Source organism: Muntiacus reevesi, chromosome 3, assembly GCF_963930625.1.
Source record: "Muntiacus reevesi chromosome 3, mMunRee1.1, whole genome shotgun sequence".
Classification (NCBI taxonomy): domain Eukaryota; kingdom Metazoa; phylum Chordata; class Mammalia; order Artiodactyla; family Cervidae; genus Muntiacus; species Muntiacus reevesi.
In genome coordinates this window covers 27,002,525-27,030,274 of record NC_089251.1, presented here as the reverse complement: position 1 = coordinate 27,030,274, position 27,750 = coordinate 27,002,525, and the positions used below count along the sequence as shown (strand labels likewise).

The window sequence follows — 27,750 nt, the reverse complement described above, 5'->3', positions numbered from 1 at the left end:
ACGCAGACGCTGGAGGGACGGCCGAAACGCGCGAGCGCGGAGAGCGTGCGCACGCGCAGAGCTGCCGCCGGCGGGCGCCTGGAGCGCGGGAGAAGCGTCGGAAGCCACTGAGAGGAGTGGCACCGTGGTGAGCACTCCCGCCCCGCCACCGCCTCCCTCCCTTCCCTTTTCTCCCGGAGTGCTTTGCGCGCGCCCGGTGGGCGGGGGGGAGGGGAGGGGAGGCGGCGGTGGCAGCCATGTTGTTGTGAGTCTCTGTGTCTCACCCTCGGTACTTCGGTGGTTCGGAGGAGGAGGGGGAGGAGAAGGAGGAGGTGGGGTGGGGGGGAGGGAGGTAGGTGGAGAAAGAAGATCTTGCCGCCACCGAAGGCGGAGGAGGGGGAGGACGGCCAAGAGCGACGCCGCCGTGTGCCCAACGGTCGGTGTCCCCGGCTGAGGCAGCGCGGCCGCAGCAGCCCCGTAAGTCAGTCGCGCTTGCACCCCTCTCCCCGTGCTCTGGCGCCGCGGGGCGGCTCCCCGGGCTTTGTGTGGCGGTCTCGGCTGGGGGCAGCCCGCCGGCGGGAGGGCGGACGGGGCCCGCAGGCAACTCTGGACGGCCGCGGCCTGGGGCCCGCTCGCACAATGCAGGGGGAGGAGGGGTGCCGGAAGGGGGTGTGCGCCCGGCGTGTGTGTGTTGGGGGGGGAGTGCTCACGCCTTTCCCGCTTCCTTTCCTCCCCGCGTCTGAGCCTCGCGGAGTTTGCGGGGGAAGTGGGGGGCCCTCCCGTCTCTTTCTGGGTCCCAGGGTTAGAGATCGAGCTGTCCGCCTGCCCAGCCCTTAAAGGCTCGGAACGTGCGGGGGGAGAGCGGCCGGGTGGATCCCGAGAAGCATGCTGCGAGTTGGAAGTGGGCGAAGAGGAAGGAGCGGGTTTATGAAAACAAGTGTGGGGATGAATGCTTGAGATCCCGAGCGTGTCCAGGAAAAGCTTCCGGCAGACAGGTGTAGGGACGAAAGGGACGGTGTATGGCTTATGGGTTCGTTGTGTTAGGTGCTATTGGTGAGGAGTGTTGTGTTTTTGTTAACTGGAACCGATATCGAGACTCAGGGAAATGTGTAAAAATTAAAACCAAAGAAGAGATTAAAACTTCACTCATTTTAGCCATTGTTTTGCATCTGAACTGGGCCAAGTTTGGGGAACATGTTAAATTTTTTTTTGCCCAAACACACGTGTTAAAGTTAGTGTTAACTTCCGAGACCACAGGTAGGGAAAACCAACTTTTCTTAGCTTTTCATTCTGACACATTTAAACGTTTGAATGGGATGGGAATTGCGGGGTTAATCTTGTATAATAAGACAACCGTGTTAAAATCTGGACTTAGTTCTTTGTGAGATTTTAGCTTAAAAATTGGTGACAGACTTAGGGGCAAAGGGTTTTTTTGGGGGGAGGGGAAGCTGTACTAGAAAAAAGCTTTTAAATGTTTGAGAGAAATGTAGTACTTGGAAAGGTATTGTATATCAAGAACATTTTAATAAAGGGTGTTACCTAAGAATTTCAGTAGACTTGTTTACTGCTTAGATTCGTGTTTGATAGGTGACTCTTCACCATGTGACCTGGAGCACTGGAGGATGATTTAAGGATTTCTGGCCAGGAATCCGGTTAAAAACACAAACATAAAAGAGTTGTAATTGGCTAAGTTTCTGTTCTTAGTTTTTTAATACCCTGCTTGAAAAAAAAAATGATTTGCTTTTTATCTGTACAGTCGTCCTAAATAGTTGCTGGCGTTTCCCTTATTTCAAGCATGTCTTTTAAAAGCCCAATTTCTGGTGACATTGAGTTGTTTGTAATTGTCTTTTGGTGTTCCAGAGGGCGGGTTTTGTATGAGATAAGCCATATTAAAAAAAAAAAAATTAAAGTTATATTTCAGAATCCTGGTTCTTCAGTTTTTAAAGTTCATTTTTGTTATTTGCACAATAACTCTTCAGGTTACATTTACAATTAACAAATATCTTCAAACAATTTAAACTTTAATTTTAATACATAATTTTCTTATTTTGAGTCTAAAGTTCTCCTAGATGTTTTATATTAATAAAATTTCAGCTTTTTAAAGCCTAAATACTGCCACATTTAAATTGATCATACAAGGTTGTCACTTTAATAGGTCAGTTTTTTTAGGCATTACAAGTATGTAATAAGCCAAATAAGCAGTCTTAATACAGATACTAATATTAGGATTTTGTTTCTCTTAAACCTTCCATACTTGTTTATAAATCTTTCCGGTGTTGAAAGATAATTTATCTTCCTATGTAGTTTACTTCCTGTGTAGGTACTATCCACGTTAACAGAAGTCATTACTTTCAGAGATTAAGGCCAGGTGTGACATCCAAAGCCAGTCTTCTCTGTGACCAGACTGCCTCCTTTTTATTGATACTGATAGGATCTTCATAGTTTTAAGTGGAGGTTGGGTCTGTCTTCTAGATTCAAGTTCTTTGTACTTTGTAATTCAGCGACCTTTGAATTTGTTGGGTTTCTAAGACAGGAAAACACTCTGTATTTTTTCATGTTTTTATAACTTGTGGATACCTACTTGAAATATCTGAATGGCTTTGTTTAGCTTGCATTCACAGTTTGAGGCCATTTTACTGACAGGTATGATTAAGATAATAATTGTACATGTAACATTGTAAATTGACTTGTTACATACTAGATTTTTTGCTGTCTTTTAGAAAGCATAAAAATAGTCTGACTTGCTCCTATTGTCCCACCTTCTCACTTTTCCTTTTGATGAGTTTATAAGAAGGAGCTGATCAAGTATATGGCTCAGCCCCTTTCCCCTTTCTCTTTGGGGGCCTGCCCCCTTGCAGAAAGCACTCTGCTTCTTCCTGAGGTCACCAGTGATAGACTCTGTCCCTTTCTGGAGGAGGACTGTGGTTGACCAGTGCTACCTGTGACTGGATTAGGATAATTATGAAGTGTGGTTGTTAGGATGCTGTCTTGGTCTAGGTTTAGATTTTGCTTTTCAGAAATAAAGGAGCTATATGGATTACCATCAGTCTTAACTCCTATGTCTCTCACTCCTGAATTCTGATGTGGCGGGAAAAAGGTTTCTTCAAACCCTATGATGTGGTGGGAAAAAGGTTTCTTCAAACCCTATTATTTAGAAATTAATACTTAAATAGTGATTTTTATATTTAGCAATATAGATAGAAGACATTTTTATTTAGTTGTTGCTTTTGTAGTAGAAAAAGTGAATTTACAGAGAAATAATATCTCACACTTTTCCAGTGAAATGCTGTATAGAATTATTACATAGGTAGGTGCATGATACATGCTGCTGCTTCTCAGATTTTCATATAGCAATATGCTTAGAGACATATCACAGATTTTCACTTCTTATTCTCTTACCATTATCTTGTGAGGAGATAAAAGATTTTACAGCACTGAAAAACTTCCAGATTGTGTCCACCTTACATACATACTCCAGAATTTTACCATACCTGTCAGATACAAAAGCACCTAAGAAGTGTGAAGGGAAAAGGGATAGTTAGGGTGTCAGAACACTTTAACCGGAAGTGGGACAGAAAAGGCAGTCATTTTCACCTACCTAGGATGATATGTGTATTTGGATCGCAAAATTCTGCTTCCTGGAAGAGTTCTGGTGAAGTTGACTGTAAATTGACAGTACAAAACCATCTACTCAGTGCCTGCCTAGGAGAATAAAATCTGTAGCTGACTTCCAGAGTACGTAAAAAATAGTGTGAGAAGGGGTTGGTTTTTTTAAGTCCCCCCAAAAAAGTATGTGAGACTTAATTTTAGAGATGTCTTTGTGGTTTCTGTTTGTGGAACATTTTATGTCAAGAGTAGCAAGTTCTAGATCTCTTAAGTGGTGATCTCTGATTTTAGACACTGTTTCTGAAAGGCTTACTAGGGAATCAGTGGGAGATAGTCTTTCACTGTATAAAATGGTTTTCTTCATTCTGACATTAAAAGAAAGTAAATGAATAGCTTCCTGGGTGGCTCAGTGGTTAAAAAAAAAAAAAAAAAAACTGCCTGCCAATGCAGAAGACATGGGTTCAATCCCTGAGTGGGGAAGATCCCTTGGAGAAGGAAATGGCAACCCACTCCAGTATTCTTGCCTAGAGAATTGCAGGGACAGAGACGAGCCTGGTGGGCTACAGTTCATGAGGTTGCAAAGAGTTGGACATGACTGAGTGACTAAGACACACACACATAGTATTTTATTAACACTTTTAGCGTGATTAAATGCAAAAACATTACACTTTCCATGGCAAAACCTGAGTCATTTAAAACTGATTCAGCATAACCAGAATTAAGATTTGAAATGTAGAGAATTTAGAAATTCAGGGTTTCCTATGATGTTTTCTTGGACCACCTTGCAGTAGGAATAATAATTGATTGCTTTTCATCCAATTTGTGTTTGTGCATCCTCAGTCTTCATTTAAACTCTAAATTATGTGGCGCCTATACAAGCAAAAATAGGAGTACTCAAAGATAAATCGTTTGCTAATTTTTATCCCAAGTCTGGTTAAGAAGGTACCCATGGAGTATTAATTCCCATTCAGTCCATTTGTTACTCTGGATAGTCTAAGTTGTATCATTTCATCAAGCTAGAGTATCAGAAACTTGCCTTCATTTTTTGAGGTTTGCAGGCAGGCCTGTCATGTGCTACAGTGTTTAGATGTTGGTGGGGGCAGTGGTCTCTGGTCTTACTGTTTTACTGCAACTATAAGGTTATGTTTACAGTGGAGAGGAAGTTGATAAAACTCATGTTTACACAGTGCAATACACTAAGTGCCACCCTAGGTGGTGGTGCAGAAGTGCTGTGGACTCAGGTAGGTAGACACTGCGGGGGGTCAGGAGAAGCTTTCCAGGAGAGGTCAAGTGGACTGTAAGAAGACTTAGAAATGTTAATTTAGTCAAGAGATGGGTGAAATGGCATTTAGCCAGAGGGATTAGTGTGTGTAGTGACCCAGATAGGGAGAATGGCAGAGCTAGAAGGGGAGGTAGGGACCCACTGGATTTAAGGGCCATTTTAAATTTGAACAATTCTGTGCAGACTTTGGAGATAATGTCTTGGAAAGATTTAGACCATTATTGTCCAGGAACCCATAACATATACTGTGAGTCGCTTTCCCTGGATTGTGTTAGAGGAGTTAGACACATGACTTTCCCTGAAGGATTGGCTAAAAAATGAGATTATGAAACCTTGCATCTGCTAAGCAAGTCGTTGAGTATATTTTCTGTTACAACTCTTGAGTTCTCTATAATACTGTATATAAGAATTTTCTTTTAAAGCTTAGTGTTAGAAATAAGATTACCTCATAAAAAAAAAAAGAAAGGTTGCCTCCAAGGAACTGGATACTGAGAGTTTCATTGTATAATATACTGTGTCCCCCCATCTTTATGACTTTAGAAGTTAAACTTGAGTTTACTACTTTTGTTATTTAATATTTGCTTAGGTATTTTCCTAAGATTAGTTTTTGTTGTGTACATTTCCTATGAATCACTTGATATGTCTTCCAAAATTTTTTATTTTGTGTAGAGTGAATTTCATTTAGATTATACTCAACTATTTCTACCACAGGCACTTTTTCTGGTATGTACCTTGAAACTGGTAGTCCTTGAAACTAACATACATTTGGTTTCTCTTTTCAGAAACTGCAGTGTAGGTGCTTTTGAGTTTTTGTTGTTTTCTAAGTGAGAGCTTAGGGTTTGTTTTACTTCTGTATCTTTAGGAAATTGGTATGGTCATCTCAATTTAAAGTGATTGGGAAGCAGATCATGAGTCCAAGGCTTGTTCTTGAATATTTGAGGAACCTGTTTAAAAAAAAAAACAGTTCATACTCATCACCTAAAAGATTTCCTTATATTTAATTCAAAAATTTGCACTGCTCATGTTTTTCTTACACTGTTCATGATAGTCACAGTAAACTAAGCAGTTAAAACACTAAACTGTCACAGGTTATGACTTTTCCTAGAGAAAAGTTAAGAAAATTGAAATAGATAACTCATTCATTTTTCTTTTTTTTGGACTAAACTAGAATGACTGCTTCTCAAAATATCATCTTTTGTGTTAACATGTTTATAGAAAGTTACAGTCATACTAGGTTAAAGTGAAGTAGATTTATTTATTTATGCATGTGTACTTGCCACACTTCAGGGCTTGTGGAATCTTAGTTCCCCAACCAGCGATGAAACGTAGGCCCTCAGCAGATGAAGTGCGGAGTTCTAACCACTGGACTGCTAGAGGATTCCCAGTTAAGCAGTTTTAATTGTGGGACATCTCAGAGCCTTTACTATGCTAATATCACAAAGAATGGATTCCAGAATGACCTTGTGCTAAGCTTGCAAAAGAACAAATGGGTGCTGGGGAGCAGTGTGTTCTAAGTGTGTTGGACAAGGAACCTCTTATTTTAAAGAATGCTGTGCGTTGGTGATTAAGAAACACACTTTGGAAAATTTTTGTCTGAAGAAGAAAATCTTCTAAAAGTTGCACTTAAATCTGCTGCTTAAAATGGTTTTTGCTTTTTCCAGTTGTCTCGTACCACGAATTCAAATGATTTCCTTTAATTCTCTGTTAAAACCTAATTAAGATTTTTTTAGTTATTTCCCCTTGGTGCTATGTTGCCTCTAATTGATAATGTGTAACAATTGAAAATTTCTAGATCACCATTGGAGACAGATCTTCATCTGTTGGGCATTCAACCTAGTACTAAAATAAATTGAAAGTAGCACAAAATTGCTTGTACTCTGTTTTGTGATAAAGTTTCTAAACTGTAATAGATTTAAACTGTATTAATATAGAACCTTTTTTAAAAAAACAATTTATTTTGCTTACAAGCCTTAGAACACAGAAATACAAAAGCCTGAAGCCAGCAGTACCCAGTCTCTTACCAAACTTGGGTGTTTATTTTTTCATACTCCACACAAACATATACATTGCCCCTCTTTTATTAAACAAAACATGGATCAGATTACACACCTCAGGCAACCTGGTGTTTTTATTTAATATCATGGATATTTTACTGTATTAGTACATGTAAGTTTAATTTTAATAACTTGTAATACTGCATGACTTTATTTTTGCTAACCCATTTTTTTTGTTTGTTTAGGTTCTTTTTTTAACTATGCAAGCAAATGTTGCAGTAAATACCATTATTCAGTTCATCCTTTTATGTTGTTTGTATAAGTTAAATTGTCAGAAGAGAAATAACTGTGTCAAAGGATTATATATTGATTCTCAAACAGGAAAAAAATATGTTTACTCATTATGATTTGTTAATACACTAGAGAGGACTTATATTGCAGTTTTACATGTTATCTAGTCTCCACAATAACGTTATGAGGGAAACATTGTTACTGTCATTTGCAAACGGGAAAACAGAAGCAGAGAGTTCAAGTGCTTTGAGTTCATTTAGGTACTTAGAGGCAAACATGGTACCATATTATAGATCTTCTAGTTCTGGTTTCTGTTTCTGTTATGCCATGATGAATGATACAAAACTTTTAGTTGGAAAATCACTAGGGTCCTTGTGAATTAAACCCTTGTACAAAAAAGATCTTCATGACCCAGATAATCACGATGGTGTGATCACTCGCCTAAAACCAGACATCCTGGAATGTGAAGTCCAGTGGGTCTTAGGAAGCATCACTACGAACAAAGCTAGTGGAGGTGATGGAATTCCAGTTGAACTATTTCAAATCCTGGAAGATGATGCTGTGAAAGTGCTGCACTCAATATGCCAGCAAATTTGGAAAACTCAGCAATGGCCACAGGACTGGAAAAGGTCAGTTTTCATTCCAATCCCAAAGAAAGGCAATCCCAAAGAATGCTCAAACTACCGCACAACTGCACTCATCTCACGTGCTAGTAAAGTAATGCTCAAAATTCTCCAAGCCAGGCTTCAGCAATACGTGAACCGTGAACTTCCAGATGTTCAAGGTGGTTTTAGAAAAGGCAGAGGAACAAGAGATCAAATTGCCAACATCCGCTGGATCATTGAGAAAGCAAGAGAGTTCCAGAAAACATCTATTTCTGCTTTATTGACTATGCCCAAGCCTTTGACTGTGAATTACAATAAACTGGAAAATTCTGAAAGAGATGGGAATACTAGACCACCTGACCTGCCTGTATGCAGGTCAGGAAGCAACAGTTAGAACTGGACATGAAACAACAGACTGGTTCCAAATAGGAAAAGGAATGCATCAAGGCTGTATATTGTCACCCTGCTTATTTAACTTATATGCAGACTGCATCATGAGAAACGCTGGGCTGGAGGAAGCACAAGCTGGAATCAAGATTGCAGGGAGAAATGTCAATAACCTCAGATATGCAGATGACACCATCCTTATGGCAGATAACCTCAGATATGCAGATGACACCATCCTTATGGCAGAAAGTGAAGAAGAACTAAAAAGCCTCTTGATGAAAGTGAAAGAAGAGAGTGAAGAAGTTGGCTTAAAGCTCAACTTTCAGAAAACTAAGATCATGGAATCTGGTCTCAATCACTTCATGGCAAATAGATGGGGAAACGGTGGCTGACTTTATATTTTGGGGCTCCAGAATCACTACAGATGGTGATTACAGCCATGAAATTAAAAGACGCTTAGTCCTTAGAAGGAAAGCTATGACCAGCCTAGACAGCATGTTAAAAAGCAGAGACATGACTTTGGCAACAAAGGTCCGTCTAGTCAAGGCTATGGTTTCTCCAGTGGTCATGTATGGATGTGAGAGTTGGACTATAAAGAAAGCTGAGTGCCACATAATTGATGCTTTTGAACTGTGGTGTTGGAGAAGACTCTTGAGAGTCCCTTGGACTGCAAGGAGATCCAACCAGTCCATCCTAAAGATCATCAGTTTTGGGTGTTCATTGGAAGGACTGATGTTGAAGCTGAAACTCCAATACTTTGGCCACCTGATGCGAAGAGCTGACTCATTTGAAAAGACCCTGATGCTGGGAAAGATTGATGGCAGGAGGGGAAGGGGACAACAGAGGATGAGATGGTTGGGTGGTATCACTGACTCAATGGACATGGGTTTGAGTGGACTCTGGGAGTTGGTGGTGGACAGGGAGGTCTGGTATGCTGTGGTTCGTGGGGTCACAGAGTTCAGACACGACTGAGCAACTGAACTGAACTGATACAGGTGGTATGGTATGTATAAGGGTCTCAACCCTATCTGCAAAGGGAAGCATTACTTGGAGAACGGAAGGAAAGAAAGAAAGAAAGTGAAGTTGTTCAGTCGTGTCCGACTCTTTGCAACCCCGTGGACTGTAGTCTACCAGGCTCTTCCATCTATAGGATTCTCCAGGCAAGAATACTGGAGTGGGTTGCCATTTCCTTCTCCAGGGGATCTTCCCAACCCAGGGATCAAACCCGGGTCTCCCATATTGCAGGCAGACGCTTTACCCTCCGAGCCACCAGGCAAGCCTCCCCAAATTTGTGCCTGTCTCCCTTCTAGGACTAATTCAGATAAGTCTTAGATAGGTGGGATGTGTTTGTAGTTTTCAAACCTATCTAGAGCCTCATGCACTATGAGGATATGATAACCAGTGACCTTAACACTGAGATGCTCATATCCCTGAGGGGTACATGAAGAATTTTCAAAATGTTAGCACGTTTAGTTTTCTGAGGGTCAATTAACAGGTCCTCGCTATATGTATGGGAAAAAACACATCTTTGATCCATCACCCATCTTATTTTAGTGTATTCTACCCCAGGTGGTCTTCCCTAGTGGCTCAGATGGTAAAGAATCTGCCTGCAGTGCAGGAGACCTGGGTTCGATGCAAGTGAATGATTAACACCCCAGGTATTAAGCCTTTGAGAGTCCAAACTTAGAGGTAGCTTCCTGTAGTGATTAAACTTACTGATTCACATTGATGATAGAATGAGATAATAGCCTAGAACTGGAGTGTTTTGGCTTTCTTTGGGAATTTCTGAATTAGATCAGTGATGGTCTTGAGTGGTAGAAGTAATTGTGAATTTTTCTTAAGCCAGTTCCCCTCTTCTTCCCTAACCTTTTGTCAAAGAATACTTACAAAGCAAAGAACAATACTGTGAAATGTTTTGAAAACTAGAAATATGTAAATCATACTGTAAAATATGTTGAATTTTAATGTATAGTTTCTTTTGCTCCTTTTTTTTTGAACACTTTGGAAAGTATATCGAAGAATTAGGGTGAAAAAGTAAGTGCTAACCAGAAGTGCAATTCCTTTAAATCAGATGATAGAATATTTAGATCTACAAATTGGGTTTCCTTTTTTTTTTTTAACCTAAAATATCATGAAGATGTGTCTAGAGGTAATTGCTATAGAAGGTGTGCTTGTACATGTTAATTGTTTCATAACATTTTTAAAACCCTTAGAAGTTTACAGATAAGGGGCAGGATTGAACTTGGGCCCCAGAGGAGTGAAAGCAGCAAGTCGTAACCATTGGTTCTTCAGGGAATTCTGGAGAATATTTTCTTTTAAGTGATACTTAATTTACTGAAAAGATGTTTTTCTGTTATGTTTCTTTATAACTCATGATACCTTTTTCATGTATAGATGTATGTATATTTGAGTTCTACCATATAAAACATTGTTTTCCAAGCCGACTTAACCTAGTGATTTTTAACATGTATATATTTTAAATGTTTTTAAGATATAAGTATTCAAAGAGTATAGAACTATAAAAAAAATCATGAATATCTCTTCCCTGACATGACCATTATTAGCGGTTGTATCACTCTATTTTCCATGTATACATACGTATGCATGTGTCCTGATTTTACAGAAGTGGAAAGATAGAATCACTGGTTTTTACCTTGACTTTTCACTTAATAGTCTAAAATTTTTTCCATGTATGCATAAATACACCCATCTCATGCTTTTAATGGGTGTATAGCTGATAATTTTATCATTTTCTTTCCCTCCTTATTACAGTATTTAGTATCCTTTTGGTCTCCTCCCTCATGACTGTTAACATTTCACAGAACACTAGCACAACCAGAACAGTATGCAAAATTGTGGTACATGATTCTGATGCAGTTTTAAATTCTCATGGGTAAGATGATATTAATACATTGAAAAATACACATTAAATGTCAGGAGAATTGAGAAAAAGATTATTTGGAGAAGGTTTTAAAGGAGAAAGTGGCATTTGAGCCAAACAAATCAAAAGAATTGTAGGATTTGCACATGAAGAGATAAAATGACAGGGCTGTCCAGGGGACTGGAATAGTTCAACAAGAGGAAAGTTGGAGAAGAGAGTGATGGTTTATGCTTGGTTGGTGTGGAAAATAGCATGGTGCTTTTGGAGTCTTCATATTCTTGAATCCTCTGCCATTTTAATAGCTTTGTCTACTAGGGTGGAGAAGTTGAGCACAGTTTTCTTGTTTGTAATTAGGAATACAATACCTACTTTGCTGGATTGTTGTGGGAATTAAATATAACATGCCTACTGTGATCACTGGGCTAAAATCAAGTGCTCAGTAAATTCTGTTTTCTCTTTAAGGGATGGTGTCTGATAGAAATTAGTCTAGAGAGGTTTATCCTCATTTGGAAATAGTTCTTTGTTGTTGTTGTTTTTAGTTTCATATACTCCTTGTCAAAACTGCAGTTGAGGAAATAGGTGATGTTAGGTTTAAACAACAGCTTGGATCATAAGTCAGTTAATCTTGTAGAGAGTAACCCCCTTTACAAGCTGCAGTTGATAAATGTTTTGTCTCAAGGTGTGTGGGAGGGTATCCAAAACTTACCTATCCCTCAGAGCCCAGCTTAAATACTTAACAAGGGTTTAAATGCTTCACAAGGCTGCTGGTCATATTGTTATCTTGTTAAAATTACTATGGAAGTTTTCAAACTCAAGTAGAATAGTATAGTATACCTTGGAGTACTAGATCATCCATGTGCAACGTTGTGTGAAATCTTTATACCTATATTTTACTTTTTTAAAATATTTCAAAGCAAATCCCAGACAATAGCTAGTTTAAGCATAAATTCTCATGCTTATGCGAACTTAGTAAAAAATACAATCTTACTATTATTACTGCTAATAAAATTCCTTAATATCATCTAATACCCATTCTATATTTAGATTTCTCTGATTTTCTCAGAAGTCTTTTTTATAGTTGGTTTGTTAGAATCAGGATTCAAGCAAAGTTTATACAATATATTTGACTTTTAAGCCTGTAGTTTATATAATAGTCCTTCCTCTCCCCTCCTCATAACAAAATTTCATAGATAGTGAAATGAAGGTGAATTTTTTTCTTTTTTCCATATTCTGGATTGGGCAGTTGCATCCTTGTGTTATCTATTGATTTTGCATGTTCTCTTTCTCATATTTCTAATAAATCAGTATTTAGATCTAGCAGCTTTCTTAGATTGGTGTTTACTGATTTACTTTTTTTAAAAAAGCAGTTTTCTTCATTTTTTATTACATGTATCATGAGGCGTATAAATGCTAGTTCCACTTTCAGAATGATGGCATATTATATATAAAAACATTAACTTAGAAATACTGCTTTTTGAGGTGACTCATTTAATAATTTGCATTGGACATTTCACATGTATCTTGGTCTGATTAGAACCATTTTGAGTTATCTAATAGTTATCTTCATTTTCCATCTAAGTTATTTGACCTACTGCTCTCAGGTGATATGTAAAAGCATCAAAAACTAGCATTGAGGTTGTTTTAGTGTGTAGATTTTCTTTGAGCAGTATTCTGTTTTTCAAAAAGAAATTTCAATAATCAGTGTTTTATTTCTTAACCAATTGAGAGAATGCCTTGTAGTATAAGAGACTTTGTAAGGACTAAATATAGTGATTCTCCTTTGGGAGAATTCTAAGGAAAAAGTACCTCACCTTGCAGCTGCAAGTATGTAAGTATGTATTTATCCCCATTATGTCTCCTTGAGAATATGTCTGAGATTGTGCCTCAAAGAGCTACAAGTTTTCTTGCACATAAATATTTGGTAAATTTTTATTTAATGTCTTAATGCTTGTGTTGGAACAATCTTAATTTCTAATCTTAGAAGATTTAAGCTAGGGTCTTTGAAGATTTCTAGTTTCTGGGAGTCTGTATATAGATAACACATTTTTTTGGCCAGGTTTTATTCAAAACGTAAAATTTGACTTTTCCTTAATATACAGTACTGTTCTTGATGGTGGTAAAACAAATATGTCATTCTCCCATGAAGTACATGGACAAATGAGTAGCATATATCAAAAAAAATTTGTGGCTTCTGGCTCAGCCACCACCTCAGTGACTTGTTCAACACCTCTGAAAAAGTGTGTGGCTCAGTTTGTTCCCCCAGATAAATAACAAATGACTAGATGTTGATGGTGATTCCTAGAGACTTCAGATGTTAAGTTGGTGAAAGCTAATAGTCTACCAGAAACAAACACAAACCTGGATTTAGTTTACCTTTGTCATACGGATAAGAAGAGGCATTGCTAAACAAATTAATTTTGTTGGAAAATTTGTGAAAGTGATTTCCTGTGCTGAAGAGATTAAGGTATTCTTAAGGACTTTAGTGCCTGTTTTCAATGCTCAGAAGCTCAGTTGTGTCCGACTCTTTGCGACCCCATGAACTATATAGCCCACCAAGGTTCCTCTGTCCATGGGATTCTCCAGGCAAGAATACTGGAGTGGGCTACCGTTTCTTTCTCCCCTGTTTTCAGTGGATACTGCTAATTTATGCTCAATGATTATGTTTGTTAAAATCAATCCAAGGAGTTTGACTACTGTAGGGATATTTTATAAGCAGCTTAAGTTACTCTTTGTGTATATTGACTTACATCAGTCAATTAAGTTTTCATGTACTTTGTTCTTGTAGTTGATTCTTGGGGTAGCAACAGCCTCTATATATTAAAGGACCAATTAGGAGAAGTAGTGCCAATGGGAAGTTGCACTCATTTTATGTTGGTAAATGTTTTCAGTTGTACATAAAGTCTGAGGAAGAACCTTGTTTATGTCTGTTAAAATGAACATTGTGTATAAATGAAGGCACGTATAAACAGTCACTATCCAGATATTAGATGATTTCATGATCTGAATTTTGGGCTTCCCAGGTGTCGCTTTATTTTTTGGGCTCCAGAATCCTTGCAGATGGTGACTGCAGCCATGAAATTAAAAGACACTTGCTCCTTGGAAGAAAAGTTATGACCAACCTAGACAGCATATTAAAAAGCAGAGACATTACTTTGCCAACAAAGGTCTGTCTAGTCGAGGCTATGGTTTTTCCAGTGCTCCCGTATGGATGAGAGTTGGACTGTAAAGAAAGCTGAGCAGAGAGGAATTGATGCTTTTGGACTGGAGTGTTGGAGAAGACTCTTTAGAGTCCCTTGGACAGCAAGGAGATCCAGCCAGTCTATCCTAAAGGAAATAAGTCCTGAATATTCATTGAAAGGACTGATGTTGAAGCTGAAACTTCAACACTTTGGCCACCTGATGTGAAGAAGTGACTCACTGGAAAAGACCCTGATGCTGGGAAAGATTGAAGGCGGGAGGAGAAGGGGACGACAGAGGATGAGATGGTTGGATGGCATCACCGACTCAATGGACATGAGTTTGAGTAAACTCCGGGAGTTGGTGATGGACAGAGAGACCTGGTGTGCTGCAGTCCATGGGGTCGCAAAGAGTCAGACATGACTGAGCAACCGAACTGAACTGAGGTGGTACTAGTGGTAGAGAACCCGCTTGCCAGTGCAGGAGACAGAAGAGATGTGGGTTAGATACCTGAGTCAGGAAAATCCCCTGGAGACGGGCATGGCAACCCACTCCAGTATTGTTGCCTGGAGAATCACATGGACAGAGGAGTCTGGCGGGCTGTAGTCGTTACGGTTACAGAGTCAAACACAGACTGAAGCGATTTAGCATGCATGCATGATCTGAATTTACAGTTCCTAAAATAATTTTTTCATTAAATATATATTGAGCATTTTGGTGGCTAAGACAGTTCGTCACCCCTTTAACTCCAGAGTTTAGTAGCTACTATGGCTTTAAAATAGAACTAATTATAATGCTGTGAAAATGTGATTAGTATTATATGCTGGTGCTTTTAATACCTTTTATTGTAGCTCTAAATGGTTTTTGCCCCCCAACCTATTTTTTATGGTTTTTGCCCCCCAACCTATTTTTTCAGTCGCTCAGTTGTATCTGACTCTTTGTGACACTTTGTACTGTAGCGCACCAGGTTCTCTTATTCATGGAATCTTCCAGGCCAGGGATACTGAAGTGGGTTGCCATTTCCTGTTCCAGTTTTTTTTTTTTTTTTTTTTTCTGTTCCAGTTTTTTTATGGTAGGCATATGGTAAGGAATTGGATCAGATGTTCCCTGAGAAAATAATGTATATTCTTGGTTCATTATACAGACTATTTGTAAACTTCGGATTATGCATTAGTACATATGAAAACTCAAAAAATTTAACCAAGTTGTTATTTGTGGTACTTTATCTGTTTTTCTTACATAATTAGTAATAATGCTGTCCACAAGAAAATCAGCCAAAACTGTTCACTTTTAGAACCTAATAAAGACACTCTTTTGTGACAATTGTGTTAAAAAGACTCATAACCTGAAACACTATAATTTTTTAGTTCAATTTACCTCAAGATTATACCGAGTCTTGGCCATAGATAAGTTTCTATTATGTATTTTCTGTATTAGCAAATTGTAGTTGTTTAAGGAAATAAGCTTCATGGCTTAATAAGGCAAGCCAAAAAAATTGAAAACAGACTTTACACCCCCAAGCAGTATAGTGTGTGCCATAATTTTTGGATACATTTTCCTGAAGGGAACAAAGTTCAGTGTTATTTAACTGAGAGCCTGCTACTCCATTGCTTGTTGGAAGAAAGGGGTTGTTTGCTTTCTCCTTTACATCTAACCATGCAGGGGAGAGTTGTTACATTATATCCAGATTGTTTTCCCTTGCCCTCAGTTGATTCCAGCAGACATAGTGTTCAACATAACAGTTTGGTGTTTTGCAAAAATTTTAGTCCTTCTTAGTGGCATATGTGTGACCTGCTGCTCCTGCATCTTCATTTTAATATGAACTTCATTGCAGAAGAATTGAAACAGTGTTTATTTTCTTTCTATCCCATTATTTTGCCCACTTTCTCATCCATTCTCTTTCTGATGATTGAAATAACACCTTAAACTGAAAAGCTGAGCTTGAGTCTTGTTTTGTGGGTTTTGTTTTAAAGTCTTTTCCCTGTAATCTACCCACGTTATTTGAAAGGAAATGATAACACCACCTACGTTTAAATGTAATCTGAAATCCTTGTTCATTATTAAAATAAAAAATGTGCATGGGGATAGTATAAATGGAAAGGTTAAAAACGAAGCTCTGATGCTTAACTTTGGGTTTGCTCGAATTTGAGAGTGGATTATCTGCATTTGATGTTTTGTGGAGCAATCAAGAGTAAATGCAGTAGAGCCCAGGTCAGAAAAATTTGGCCTACAGGTCAGATCTGGCTCACCACCTGTTTTTGTTTGAACTGCTCTCTAGGATTGACTTTTAGAATTTTTAATTGTTGGGGGTAAAAAGGCAAAAGAAATAAGATTTTGTGACACATCAAAAAATATGGTATTCAGACTTCACTGTTCATAAATAAAGTTTTATTAGGACACATCTGTGTTCATTCATTTTCTTATTGTCCATGGCTGCTTTTGTGCTACAAATGCATACTTGAGAAGCTTAGGGACTGTATGACCTGTAAAGCCTAAAATGTATATATACTGTCCAGCAGTTTCTTTACAGAAAAAGTTAGTTGACCTCTGCACTAGGGCATGATTCGCCACAAAAGTATGTGGATCCATAAAACTAAGAGACATCTCTCAGTTTGGAGTCTCTTTAACTTATGAGCTCATCTATTTGGACCACAGATGAAAACTTAGAAGTAAGTGAAAAGGGGACTTCGGTAAAGCTCTGATGCTTTTACTTTTGAGAAGATGTAAGCCTCTTCCTATTTTTCCTTCTTAATAAAAGTCTTTTCTCATTTGTATATTGTACAGGCTTATTGTAATAAAATAAAAATGGATGGAACAAATTGGTGTGCTCTGATCACTTAAGGACTGTACAGATACTGGTATATTTCCTTTTTCTCTTAACATTGCTATTGTTAATACAAGCATTTCCTTACAAACTCAAATATTGTTAATAGCTACACTATTTATACTTGTGTTGTATCACTTACTGTGAGACAGTTATGCAGTTTATACTTTCAGGGATCTGTAAGCAACACTACTACAAACATTTTTCTACATAAAACATTTTTATATTTAGGTTTTATTCTTTGGATTGATTTTCAAAGTAAGGGAAACTGGTTCAGAAGATAAGAACCTATATATATGATACCAAATTGCTTTCCTAAGAAGGTATTGAAACTTCAGAATGTGTGTTTGTGTTTGTGTTTGTGTTAGAGGTAGTTTCCTTCTTAGAGCTAAAATTCTTCCATAGTTATCTGAGGCTACAATTTACTGCAAATTAAAGGCAACCTAGTTAGAAAGGTCGGAAGTAATATGTTCCAAGTCAAGTAGTGTTGAACCTGAAAACAAGGCAGGAGACTGAAATACTAACAGAAGCTTTCCTACCAGAGACACAAACATTGAGCAACCTGAGTTTCAGAAAGTGTCAGTTCTTTCTAGAATAGTATGTAATGCTTTTAATAATAACAACTAGTTACTTGTTGAGCACTTTTTATTGATCACTCACAAAACACTTTTGATACATGTGATCTTCACAACAGATAAGATTTAGAGGTTAGGCAGAATTTAAGACTCAAAACTCTGTATTCTGAATCTAAATCACGTATGGTTTGTACTCTACCACATCATCTTAGGAGCTTCCCTGGTGGCTCAGCGGTAAAGAATCTGCCTGCAGTGCAGGAGCCTCAGGAGACACGGGTTTGACCCCTGGGTCAGGAAGATCCCCTGGAGAAGGAAATGGCAACCTACTCCAATATTCTTGCCTGGAGAATCCCACGGACAGAGGAGCCTGGCGGGCTATAGTCCATGGGGTTGCAAAGAGTCAGACACGACTGAGCAACTTAGCATGCACACACATTATCTTACATGTAAAATTTTATAACTATTTCCATCCTAAGTAACAAGAATCTTACATTTTTTGACCCTAGTGGAATAATTAATCTTAATAAGAACAATCTGTTCTCAGAGAATACAGATAAGTATGATGTCACACAGAAGTTTTTTTTTTTTTAGTACCTGTAATTGGTATGATATTTGTGTATTGAGCCTAGACTTCAGGGCTTAATATCATTTAATGTATATTGATAAATTGAATTATGAAGTCAGAGTTATATGGCTGCATTGTCAAATTGGTAGGATTTAAATGGAAGCATTTCTAAGAAATTGGAAGACCTCTTTAGGTGGTTGAAAACACTTGATTCCTGATAGTATGTTAGCAGTATCCCAAAGCTTTCAGATGATTGGCCATTAGGTTTGGGAAATAGTTAATGTTTGGAAGAAGTTGAGGCTGTCATGGGATGGGAGATCTGAAAATACAAGGTCTGTAAGATACATGGTATAGGAGAAAGTAAAATCACAAATGTAAAAAAGATCATAAAGGACACTGAGTTTACGGCTGTATGGAGATCTTAAGAAGCACTTGCAAAAAAATGAAATGGACCCTTCCACAATTTAGAAAATTTTAAAGAAACAATGGAAGTCAAAGATGGTTTGAGCAGACCATACTAAACATTAGAGTGAATTGTTCACGGTAAGATGTAGAACTTTGATTGCATGACTGAGAAGTGTACGACACATTTGGTCCAAGATTCCCTTTACTTATCATATAATTGGGGTCCCTCCAAAATATATTTATGAATGTACAGTTGTTCATCAGTATCTGCAGAGCATTGTTCCAGGGGCCTCCCCAGCCCAATACCAACATCTGAAGATGCTCAAGTTCCTTATGTAAAGTGGTGTGCATATAATCTGTATGCACACTGGGGTGTACTTTAAATCATCTCTGGATTATTTAGAGTATCTATTACAATGTCAATGTTATGTAAATAGGTGCCAGCCCTCAGGGGATTTGATTTTGGGAACTCTTTGGAATTTTTTTCATACTTTTGATCCCTGGTTGGTGAAACATGCAGATGTGGATGGATATTGAGGGCCATCTGTAGATGTTGGGTGGTAAAAGAGTGCTTTGATCTTGAACTTCTGTTTTAAATCCATGTCATGATGGTATGGCTAGAGATGTTTATTATAGTTAGGTATTGGATGTGTGTATAAATAGTTCATCTAACTATTACGTTACCAAACCCATAATGAAATTTTTGCTTTAAGTGGGAATATATACTTTGAAGAAATAAAGAGGGGAAAAAAAATAGTCCTTTGTGCTTATGTACATACTTAGCATTTTTGGTACTCTTCCTTTCTGATGATCTGAATTTCCATCTGATATCCTTTCCCTTTAGCTTAAGAATTTTTAAAGGACTTTCTGAGGTAGAAATCTATTTAGTAGTTTTTTTTCTTTTTGTCTATAAATGTCTTCTAGCCTTTATTCTTAAAAGATATTTTCACCAGATAAAAATTGTAGGTTAGCATTTTTTCCTTCTTTCAGCTCTCTAAAATCTGATCCTATTTATTCTGGTTCCCATTGCTTCTAGTGTGAAGTAAGTGGTCATTCATCATTTTTCCCCTTTTTGTAATTTTTTTCTGTCTGCTTTCAGGATTTTCTCTTTGTTCATCACTTTTCAGTGCATAGGGGTGAGGTTTTGTTTTTGTTTTTTCTATTTATTTTACGTGGAGTTCATTGAGCATCATGAATCTGTAAGTTTTGCTTTCATCAAATATAAGGGGATTTCTGGCCATTATTTCTTTAAATAATTTTTCCACTTCATTAATTGTTTCTCTTTCCTTTTTTCCTCCCCTTCTTGTTAGATTGGAAATCACTATTGATCTATGTTCAAATTCCCTTTTTATTTTCAACTTACTGTTAAGTGATCAACTATCAGTCCTAAAGGAAATCAACCCTGAATGTTTATTGGAAGGACTGATGCTGAAGCTCCAGTTCTTTAGCCACCTGATACGAAGAGCTGACTCACTAGAAAAGACCCTGATGCTGGGAACGGTTGAGGGCAGCAGGAGAAGAGGGTGACAGAAGATGAGATGGATAACATGGTTGAATAGCATCACCAACTTAATGGACCTGAGTTTAAGCAAACTGGGAGATACTGAAGGACAGGGAAGCCTGTCGTGCTGCAGTCCATGGGGTTGCAAAGAATCGGACACATCTTAACGACGAACAACAACAACTGTTAAGTGCATTCAGTGAAATTTTTAAAAGATATTTTTCAGTTTTAGAAGGTCCATTTGATTGTTCATAGTTTTTTTTTCTTTGCTGGAATTTATATTTTCATTTATTAGTGTGTTTTTCCTTTCATCTTTGAGCACAGTTATAATAGTTATTTTAAGATCTTTGCTAATTCTAACTTCTAGGTCATCTTGGGGTTGGTCTTTCAGTAGTTGACTTTTTCCTTAGTCAAGGTCACACGTTCCTGTTTTTCTATGTGTCTAGTTATTTTGGATTGTGTTTTAGTCTTTATGATTGTTTTTGTTCTCATGGAACTCAAACCCCAAATTTCCATAACCTCTGTGGACATCAGCAGCAGACATTTCTGCTTAGTCCTTTTATCCATAATTGGGCTGCTTGCAGTCAGCCTCACACAAATGCAGTTGAGGGATTGTTTAAACATCTGAGTTGAATTTATGCACAAAGTTCAGTTCTAGACTATCCTCCAGTTTGTTATTTCCATTGCCTTCAATTTGTTTTTATATTTTTTCAGTTGTTGTTTAGTTACTAAGTCGTGTCCAACTCTTGTGATCCCGTGGGCTACAGCCTGCCAGACTCCTCTGTCTCTGGGATTTCCCAGGCAAGAATACTAGAGTGGATTACCCTTTCCTTTTCCAGGAGATTTATGACCCAGAGATTGAACCCACGTATCCTGGCATTGGCAGGTGGCCAGGAAGGCCCATTTTGTCCAGAGTTAAATGCAGGAGGGTTTGGCCTGATAGGAGCTACTCTTCCAATTACCAGAAAATGTGACTGATTTAAATTCTTTGAGGACAGTGACCATATTTTAATTCATTCTTTTCTCTGTAAAATCTTGCACACTGAAGATGCCCAATAAAAGCTTATTAATGGAAGGATGAATAAAATTATCACTTTCTAAGAACTGTTAATGAATCCAGCTCTTCTACCAATTTAAGAGAAAAGGATGGCTTATTTGCTATCCATACATCTTCCATGTGTCTTCTTTGATGTAATACCTGTTTAAATCTTTTGCCCATTTTTTAATTGGGTTGGTTGTTCTTTTATTTTTCTTAAAGAATTTTAAGTGTATCTTGGACACAAATCCTGTATCTGACATGATTTGCAGATATTTTCCTCCTATCTGTAGTTTGTTTTTTCTTTCTCTTTATAAGTATCTTTTGTAGAACATTTTTATTGCTGACGTCAAATTTTTAGACATAAGTTCTTTTGTGGACTCTGCTTTTGATGTTGATCTAAAAACTCAATACCAAATTCAGGGTCACACAGCTTTGCTGTTTTCCTAGAAGTTTTATAATGTTAAGTGTTGCATTTAGGTGTATATCCATTTTGAGTTAATTTTTATATCATGGTGTGTGTTGAAGTTCATATTTTTGCATATGGACTTCCAGTTGTTCAGGTACCATTTGATGAAACAATTGAAGAACTTTTCTAGTAGCTAACTTTTGAATGCTTACGTACCCAGACTTTTGTTTTATGTTACCTAATTCACTTTTCACAGCATGCCATGTGGAAGCTGCTGCTGCTGCTGTTTTTCCATGCGGAAATTGAGAAAAAATAATTTAGATTAGTTGTTTAGAGTTACAGAACTACTAGCTGTCAGAACTGTAATTTGAATCCAGTTCTCTCCCTTTCTCAGCCACATTAAGGAGAAGTCAAGGATTAAAATATGAGATTCATATGGTCAGAGTACAATTTAGAGAAATGGCAGCTTACTACATTTTAGAGGTTAGATTGTAGGGTGGGAAGATAGAAGATTGCAAGAGATGGTGGTGGTCTGACCAACCAGACAACTGAAAATTAGATTTAAATAAGGTAGGAGGTTGACTTTAATGATTGGATATTGGTATAAGAAAGGAAAGAATTAATTTGTAAGTGTAGAATACAGAAGAGTAAGATTGGAATTTCCTATGCTACCTCCAGGGAATGGGAGAAAGGAAATACTTGGAAATACTGAAGAGGGGAGAGATTTGGTTTATAAATACAAACTGGGAGTGAGGTCCTGTGGATATACCATTTAAGTATCAAAGCACTTCGAGTGGGTTAGATTGCTTGGGCTAAAGGATAGAATTCTGAGGAACACTGACATTTATGAGTTGAGTAGGCAAATAGGAGTTTGTGAAGAAGCCTGAGAAGAAGTAACTAGACACATAAGAAAGTAAAAAGAATTTTAAGAGAATGCCTAACAACAGAACAGCATTATAAGAAGAGAGGCAGTGCTTTGTAATATCAAATACTATGGAATTGGAAAGCGAGAGAACTGACTGGGAAAAATACTAAATAGGATTACATTGTAAGGCTCCAAAGTTTGAAGGCTGTGAGTTTGTAGTGGCTTCAGTTTTGAATGGTTTTCTCCAGCAGTACTTAACATTAGGAGGCAAAGAGACTATGACTTAAGAACACATTGTCACATGAAAGGTAAAAAGCAGTTTAAACTGTTAGAAATGGAAAAAGAAAAATATGCTGTAGTTTAGTTTGAGGAGAAGGGAAAAGAATTATTCTTTTAAGTTATGGTTGATTTACATTATTAGTTGCAGGTGTACAGCATAGCGATTGATGATCTTTATAAATTCTGCTCCGTTGAGAGTTCTTACAGATTGTAATGACTCCCTGCCCGTGCTGCACAGTGTGTCCTGTTGCTTCCCATGTCATGCACAGTAGTTTGTACCTCCTCATCTTACACCCTGGTCTGCACCCCCCTTCCTTTGGTGACCAGTAGCTTGTTTTTTTGTATCTGTGAGATTGTTTCTGCCTTGCATGTATATTCATTTGTATTATTTTTTAGATTTCACATGTAAGTGATATCATAAAATACTTTCTGTGACTTACTTCACTAAGCATAATACTCTCTGGGTTCATCCACATTGTTGCAAATGGCAGATTTTTGTTCTTTTTATGATTGAGTAATGTTCCATTGTCTGTAAACACCACATGTTTTTAATTCATTTATCTGTTAATATGCATTTGGGTTGCTTCCATGTTTTGGCTATTGTAAGTAGTGCTTCTGTGAACATTGGGATACATGTATCTTTTTGAATTGATATTTTCTAGTTAGATACCCAGGAGTGAAATTGCTGGATCATATGGTGGTTCTATTTTTAGTGTTTTGAGGAACTAACATACTGTTTCCATAGTGGCGGCTGTACCAGTCTACGTTTCCACCAACAGTGTACAAGGCTTCCCTTTTCTCCACATCCTCTCCAACATTTGTTATTTGTAGATCTTTTGATGACAGCCATTCTGATAATTGTGAGGTGATATCTCATTTTGATTTGCATTTTTCTAGTAATTGGTGGTATTGAGAATCTTTTCATGTGCCTGTTAACCATCTGTATTTCTTCTTTGGAAAAATGTCTATTCAGATCCTCTGCCCATTATCTGATTTGAGGTGTGGGTTTGCTTGTTTGTTTTTGCAGGTGGTGGGTTTTGGTGTATTTTTATGTGTGGTGTATGAGCTGTTTGTTTTGAATATTAACCTCTCGTCAGTCATATTATTTGCAAATATTTTTCTCCCATTCTATTGGTTGTCTTTTCAGTTTGTCGATTTTCCTGTACAAAAAGCTTTTAATTAGATCCCATTTGTTTATTTCTGCATTTATTTTGTCTTAGGAGACAGATCCAAAAAATACTGCTGTGATTTATGTCAGAGTGTTCTGCCAATGTTCTCTTCCAAGAGTTTTGTGGTTTCTTACATTTAGGTCTTTAATCCATTTTTAGCTCATTTCTTATGTGAGATAATATTCTAACCTCATTGTTTTATGTGTAACTGTCCAGTTTTCCCAGCTTGTTAAAGAGACTGTCTTTACATTGTATACTCTTGCCTCCTTTGTTGTAGATTAATTGGATATAAGTGCATGGGTTTATTTCTGGGCTCTTTATTCTGGTCCATTGATCTCTGTGTTTATTTTTGTGCCATTTCCATGCTTTCTTGCTAGTTGTAGGGAAAGGAATTGTTTTTAAGGGAACCTTTGAATATTAAAAAAATATCAAAGCTGATTAATTTTTTTATCATTGGTATAAGATCTACAAATAATAAAATTCTGAGAAATTTTGAGAACTGAAAAAAGTAGTACAGAGTAATAATTTTATAGTAGGAACTACAACATTTTTTTAAAAAGAAGATAACTATTGGGACTTCCCTGATGGTGCAGGGAAGATTCTGGGCTGGTTAAGATTCTCTGCTTCCACTGCAGGGGGTCTGGGTTCAATCCCTGATCTGGAAACTAAGATCCCAAATGCCTCATGGCATGGCCACACACAAAAAAGATAACTGTATTATAGTACTTGAGCTCACTTTTTCTGTTCGTTACTTCCCATGTATTCCTTTGCTCAAGAAACTAGTAGCGATTTCTTTTGGCACACAGAATAATCCAAGAATCCTTGAACCTCCTGGTTTTCCCACAAATTTTAGTGTTGATTGCTATGGTACTTTATTTAGGAAAACCTATCTTTATAGAGAAACGGATTCTTGTCCATCTCAGCTCATACTGTAACATCAGTAATAGCAGAATGTAATATAAAAATAGTTGATGCAGTCTAAGATTTTTTTGTCTAATTTTGTTTTTGTTATTCAACAGGTTTGATCTGTGGATGAAATGAATCATGATTTTCAAGCTCTTGCATTAGAATCTCGGGGAATGGGAGAGGTAAATATTTATGAATACTAAGGATGTGTATCTCACTTTGTCTTTGAGCCACTGAAACTTGTTTATTAACTGTAAATCTTTTGAAAATAGTGGTGATATCTTCCAAATGATGTGGGCTTTTAAAATCTATAGTTGTGGAAATCTCAGCCTTTTTTTTTTTTTTTAAACTTTTAGCAGTAATGTTAGTGGGATTATTGTGTCTAGTTGATTTGATTGACCTGGTTAGATAATGTCGTATTTTGGTAATGGACCATAATAACTTTGATCAGAAAAGACCTCTCCTTGATCTTTGTCCTGCTGTTTTATATATGTATGCTCTGTTTGCCTTGGCCACACTTAATTGTTCACTATTCTCTCACAAAAATTTCTCCTTGTTCATTGTTTGCTTAATAAACTTCTAATCCTCTGCAGGACTCTACTGAAAAAAAGTCTCTTTATCTGTTTGCTATTTGCAGTAAAGTTAATTACTTAATCTGACTTCTCGTGGATCTTCATACATACTTTTATTATAATACTGGTTACAGTTTTATTCATTTTATATTAGTATCCTCTGTAGATTGTTAGCTTTGAATGATTAGCACACAGTGAGCACTCCTAATACTTTGGATTTTATCAGTCCTGTTTTATCATTTTCATTGGGGCATCCCATTTAACCTCATCATTACATAATTTAAGGCATCAAAAATAACTTAGTTTTCCATATACCTAAATGAATGTTTAGAAAACTTTAATTGACTATGAAAACCCTTGTGGTCACATTTTTGATTTGTCATGTTCTGTAATACTATCATAGTGTGGACTTTGATAATAGAAAATAACCATGAACAGACCTAAGATGTGTAATTAACCGCTTGCTCCTGGAGATTATTTTACTTTGGTAGACCTTCATGAGACTTACTCCATCCAATGCTGTGCTCTTCAGATGCAGAAAAAGAGTCCAGTCACTCCTCTGGGCCACAAGAGGGCACCCTGCAGCTAGCTAACCCTCCCCTTCTTCAGAACAGCGTTTTCCAAAGAGTTTGTCATTTTCAGAGGACTGATTTAAGGGTGAGTTAAGGTGCTTAAGCATAAGTGTTGCCAAAGTAAACTTGTTAGTCCAGTGCTTAAGGTAAAACTCTGGGCCCTAAGAAAATTTGAGAGAGGGAATAATTTTTTAGTTAAAAGAAGACCTTGCAGCCTCCCCGCAGTGCAGCGGCTGCTTAGGCATTGTTTACACTCTGGGTGAACAAAAAGAAACAGTTGAAACGGCTTTTGTTCTTTTCCTTGTTACTTGTTTTCTTTAGTCTTTAGAAAGTAGGATAACATATCTTAATTGCAAGTTTGAACAGTGTTTCAGCTTAGTCTGTAACAGACTTGAACTTACTTTTTTTTAATACCAAATATAGTCACACCCTTACCTTAGTTCTGTTTAGACCCCACAACACTTTACTTTCCAGATCTACCTTGAGTGTGTATTTACAAATTGACTTTTTCCCTCTCTTTCTAAGTAGTAGTTGATAAACCCAAAGACATCTTTGCAGTTTTAAAAAGGGTGTCATGATCAGAAGTAGTACAGAGAGTTCAGTTATTTGGGGGCTAAGAGGAGGGGTATTTGAGGTTTCTGGGAAAGAGACTGGGTTTTTAAATGATCTAAAGCTTAAATCTAGGCTTTTCTTAGTGGAAATGTCAGATATACAGAGTAAAAGTGGTTAGGGTTAAGCTGTCTGGTTTTTTGGCAGGTAGTTAGAGGGTCATGCTTCTGTGACCATGTAAAAATGTATTTTTTTTAATAAGCTGTTATTCACTAATTAAGTTTTTTTTCTTAACAGTTTACCAGCTAATTCTGTCACTCTAAGAGATAGTGAGAAACCTTTTGAGGTTTTTGTCTCTGGGTTCCCTCTCCCACAAGCCTTTCTATCTTTCCTCATCTCACAGGCAGCAGGGAACCTTCTGGGATTTCCTTCTTTGCCTGTCTCTGTCTCACCAGTCTTCTCCTTTCCTGACAGGTGAGGCTTGTTGTTTTATCCCAGAATTCATTCATTTTAATAAACTAAAAGCAGGCTTGAGTTTTCTAGAATTGCTTATTTATTTTTTCAATGCAAAATCCTTTTCTAATATATTGCCCTATCTTGACTTTTTTTTTTTCAGTAAAGCTTTACTTATTTATTATGTCTTAAGTTGTAAATCTAATGTACAAAGCACTGCATTGCATATAGGGTTATTTTCAAATGTACTGGGTTATGTAGATCATGATAGCTCTTACTGACTCATCATCAGAAGGACAGTTTCTTCTGGTTGTTCATCCAAAATAGGAATAGATTTGTAATCATCCATTCATAAACTCATTCTTTCCAATTTATTCCATAGCACATTTTTGCCAGAAGGCCTACCCGTTTGTATTATGTCACGTGGCTTAAAAAGAGCAAAGCTAACCCATAGGAAGTTGAACTCATTTTCGTTAGCATGTTGTTTTAAAACTATACTACAGAGACACATACCCACCTATTTTTATATATAAAAATTAACAGGAATTCTGTGTGTGGGTGCATATATATACTTACACTTTTAAATAAGAAAAAGAGGCTCCTGCCTGAAGTTCTTTAGGGAACCCAAAATTTAACTTTAAATCATTGAGTTAATGTTTTGGGGGAGTATTTCATACCTTAGTGTGGTAAAGCGCTCTCCTTTCTTTTCTGACACAGTAATATTTAAAGAAAACATTAAGGAAAATTTGTGTAGTAAGATCCCAGGGAGTATGGTGAAGTGGAAAACATATTGGAGAGAAGTTTAAAGAGACTTCTGTTTTCTCTCAGGTCTGTCACTAGTGCTATATGACCTTGAGAAAGATTGACT

General features: G+C 37.4%; 1 protein-coding gene across 7 annotated transcripts in view; it reads left to right on the top strand.

The window, feature by feature from the left end:
* Nucleotides 1-320: 320 nt before the first annotated feature.
* Nucleotides 321-27,750, top strand: part of PUM2 (pumilio RNA binding family member 2) — a 95,648-nt gene continuing 68,218 nt past the window's right edge. For 5 of the 7 annotated variants that reach the window (XM_065928628.1, XM_065928627.1, XM_065928626.1 and 2 more), the window contains exons 1-2: nt 321-456; nt 24,850-24,918. In XM_065928628.1, coding sequence (XP_065784700.1) covers nt 24,868-24,918 — 51 coding nt within the window. In that variant the 5' untranslated portion in view covers nt 321-456; nt 24,850-24,867. Of the gene's footprint in view, nt 457-20,238; nt 20,258-24,849; nt 24,919-25,840; nt 25,966-27,750 lie in introns of those variants that run through there. The other 2 variants (XM_065928623.1, XM_065928625.1) reach the window with 2 other exon arrangements.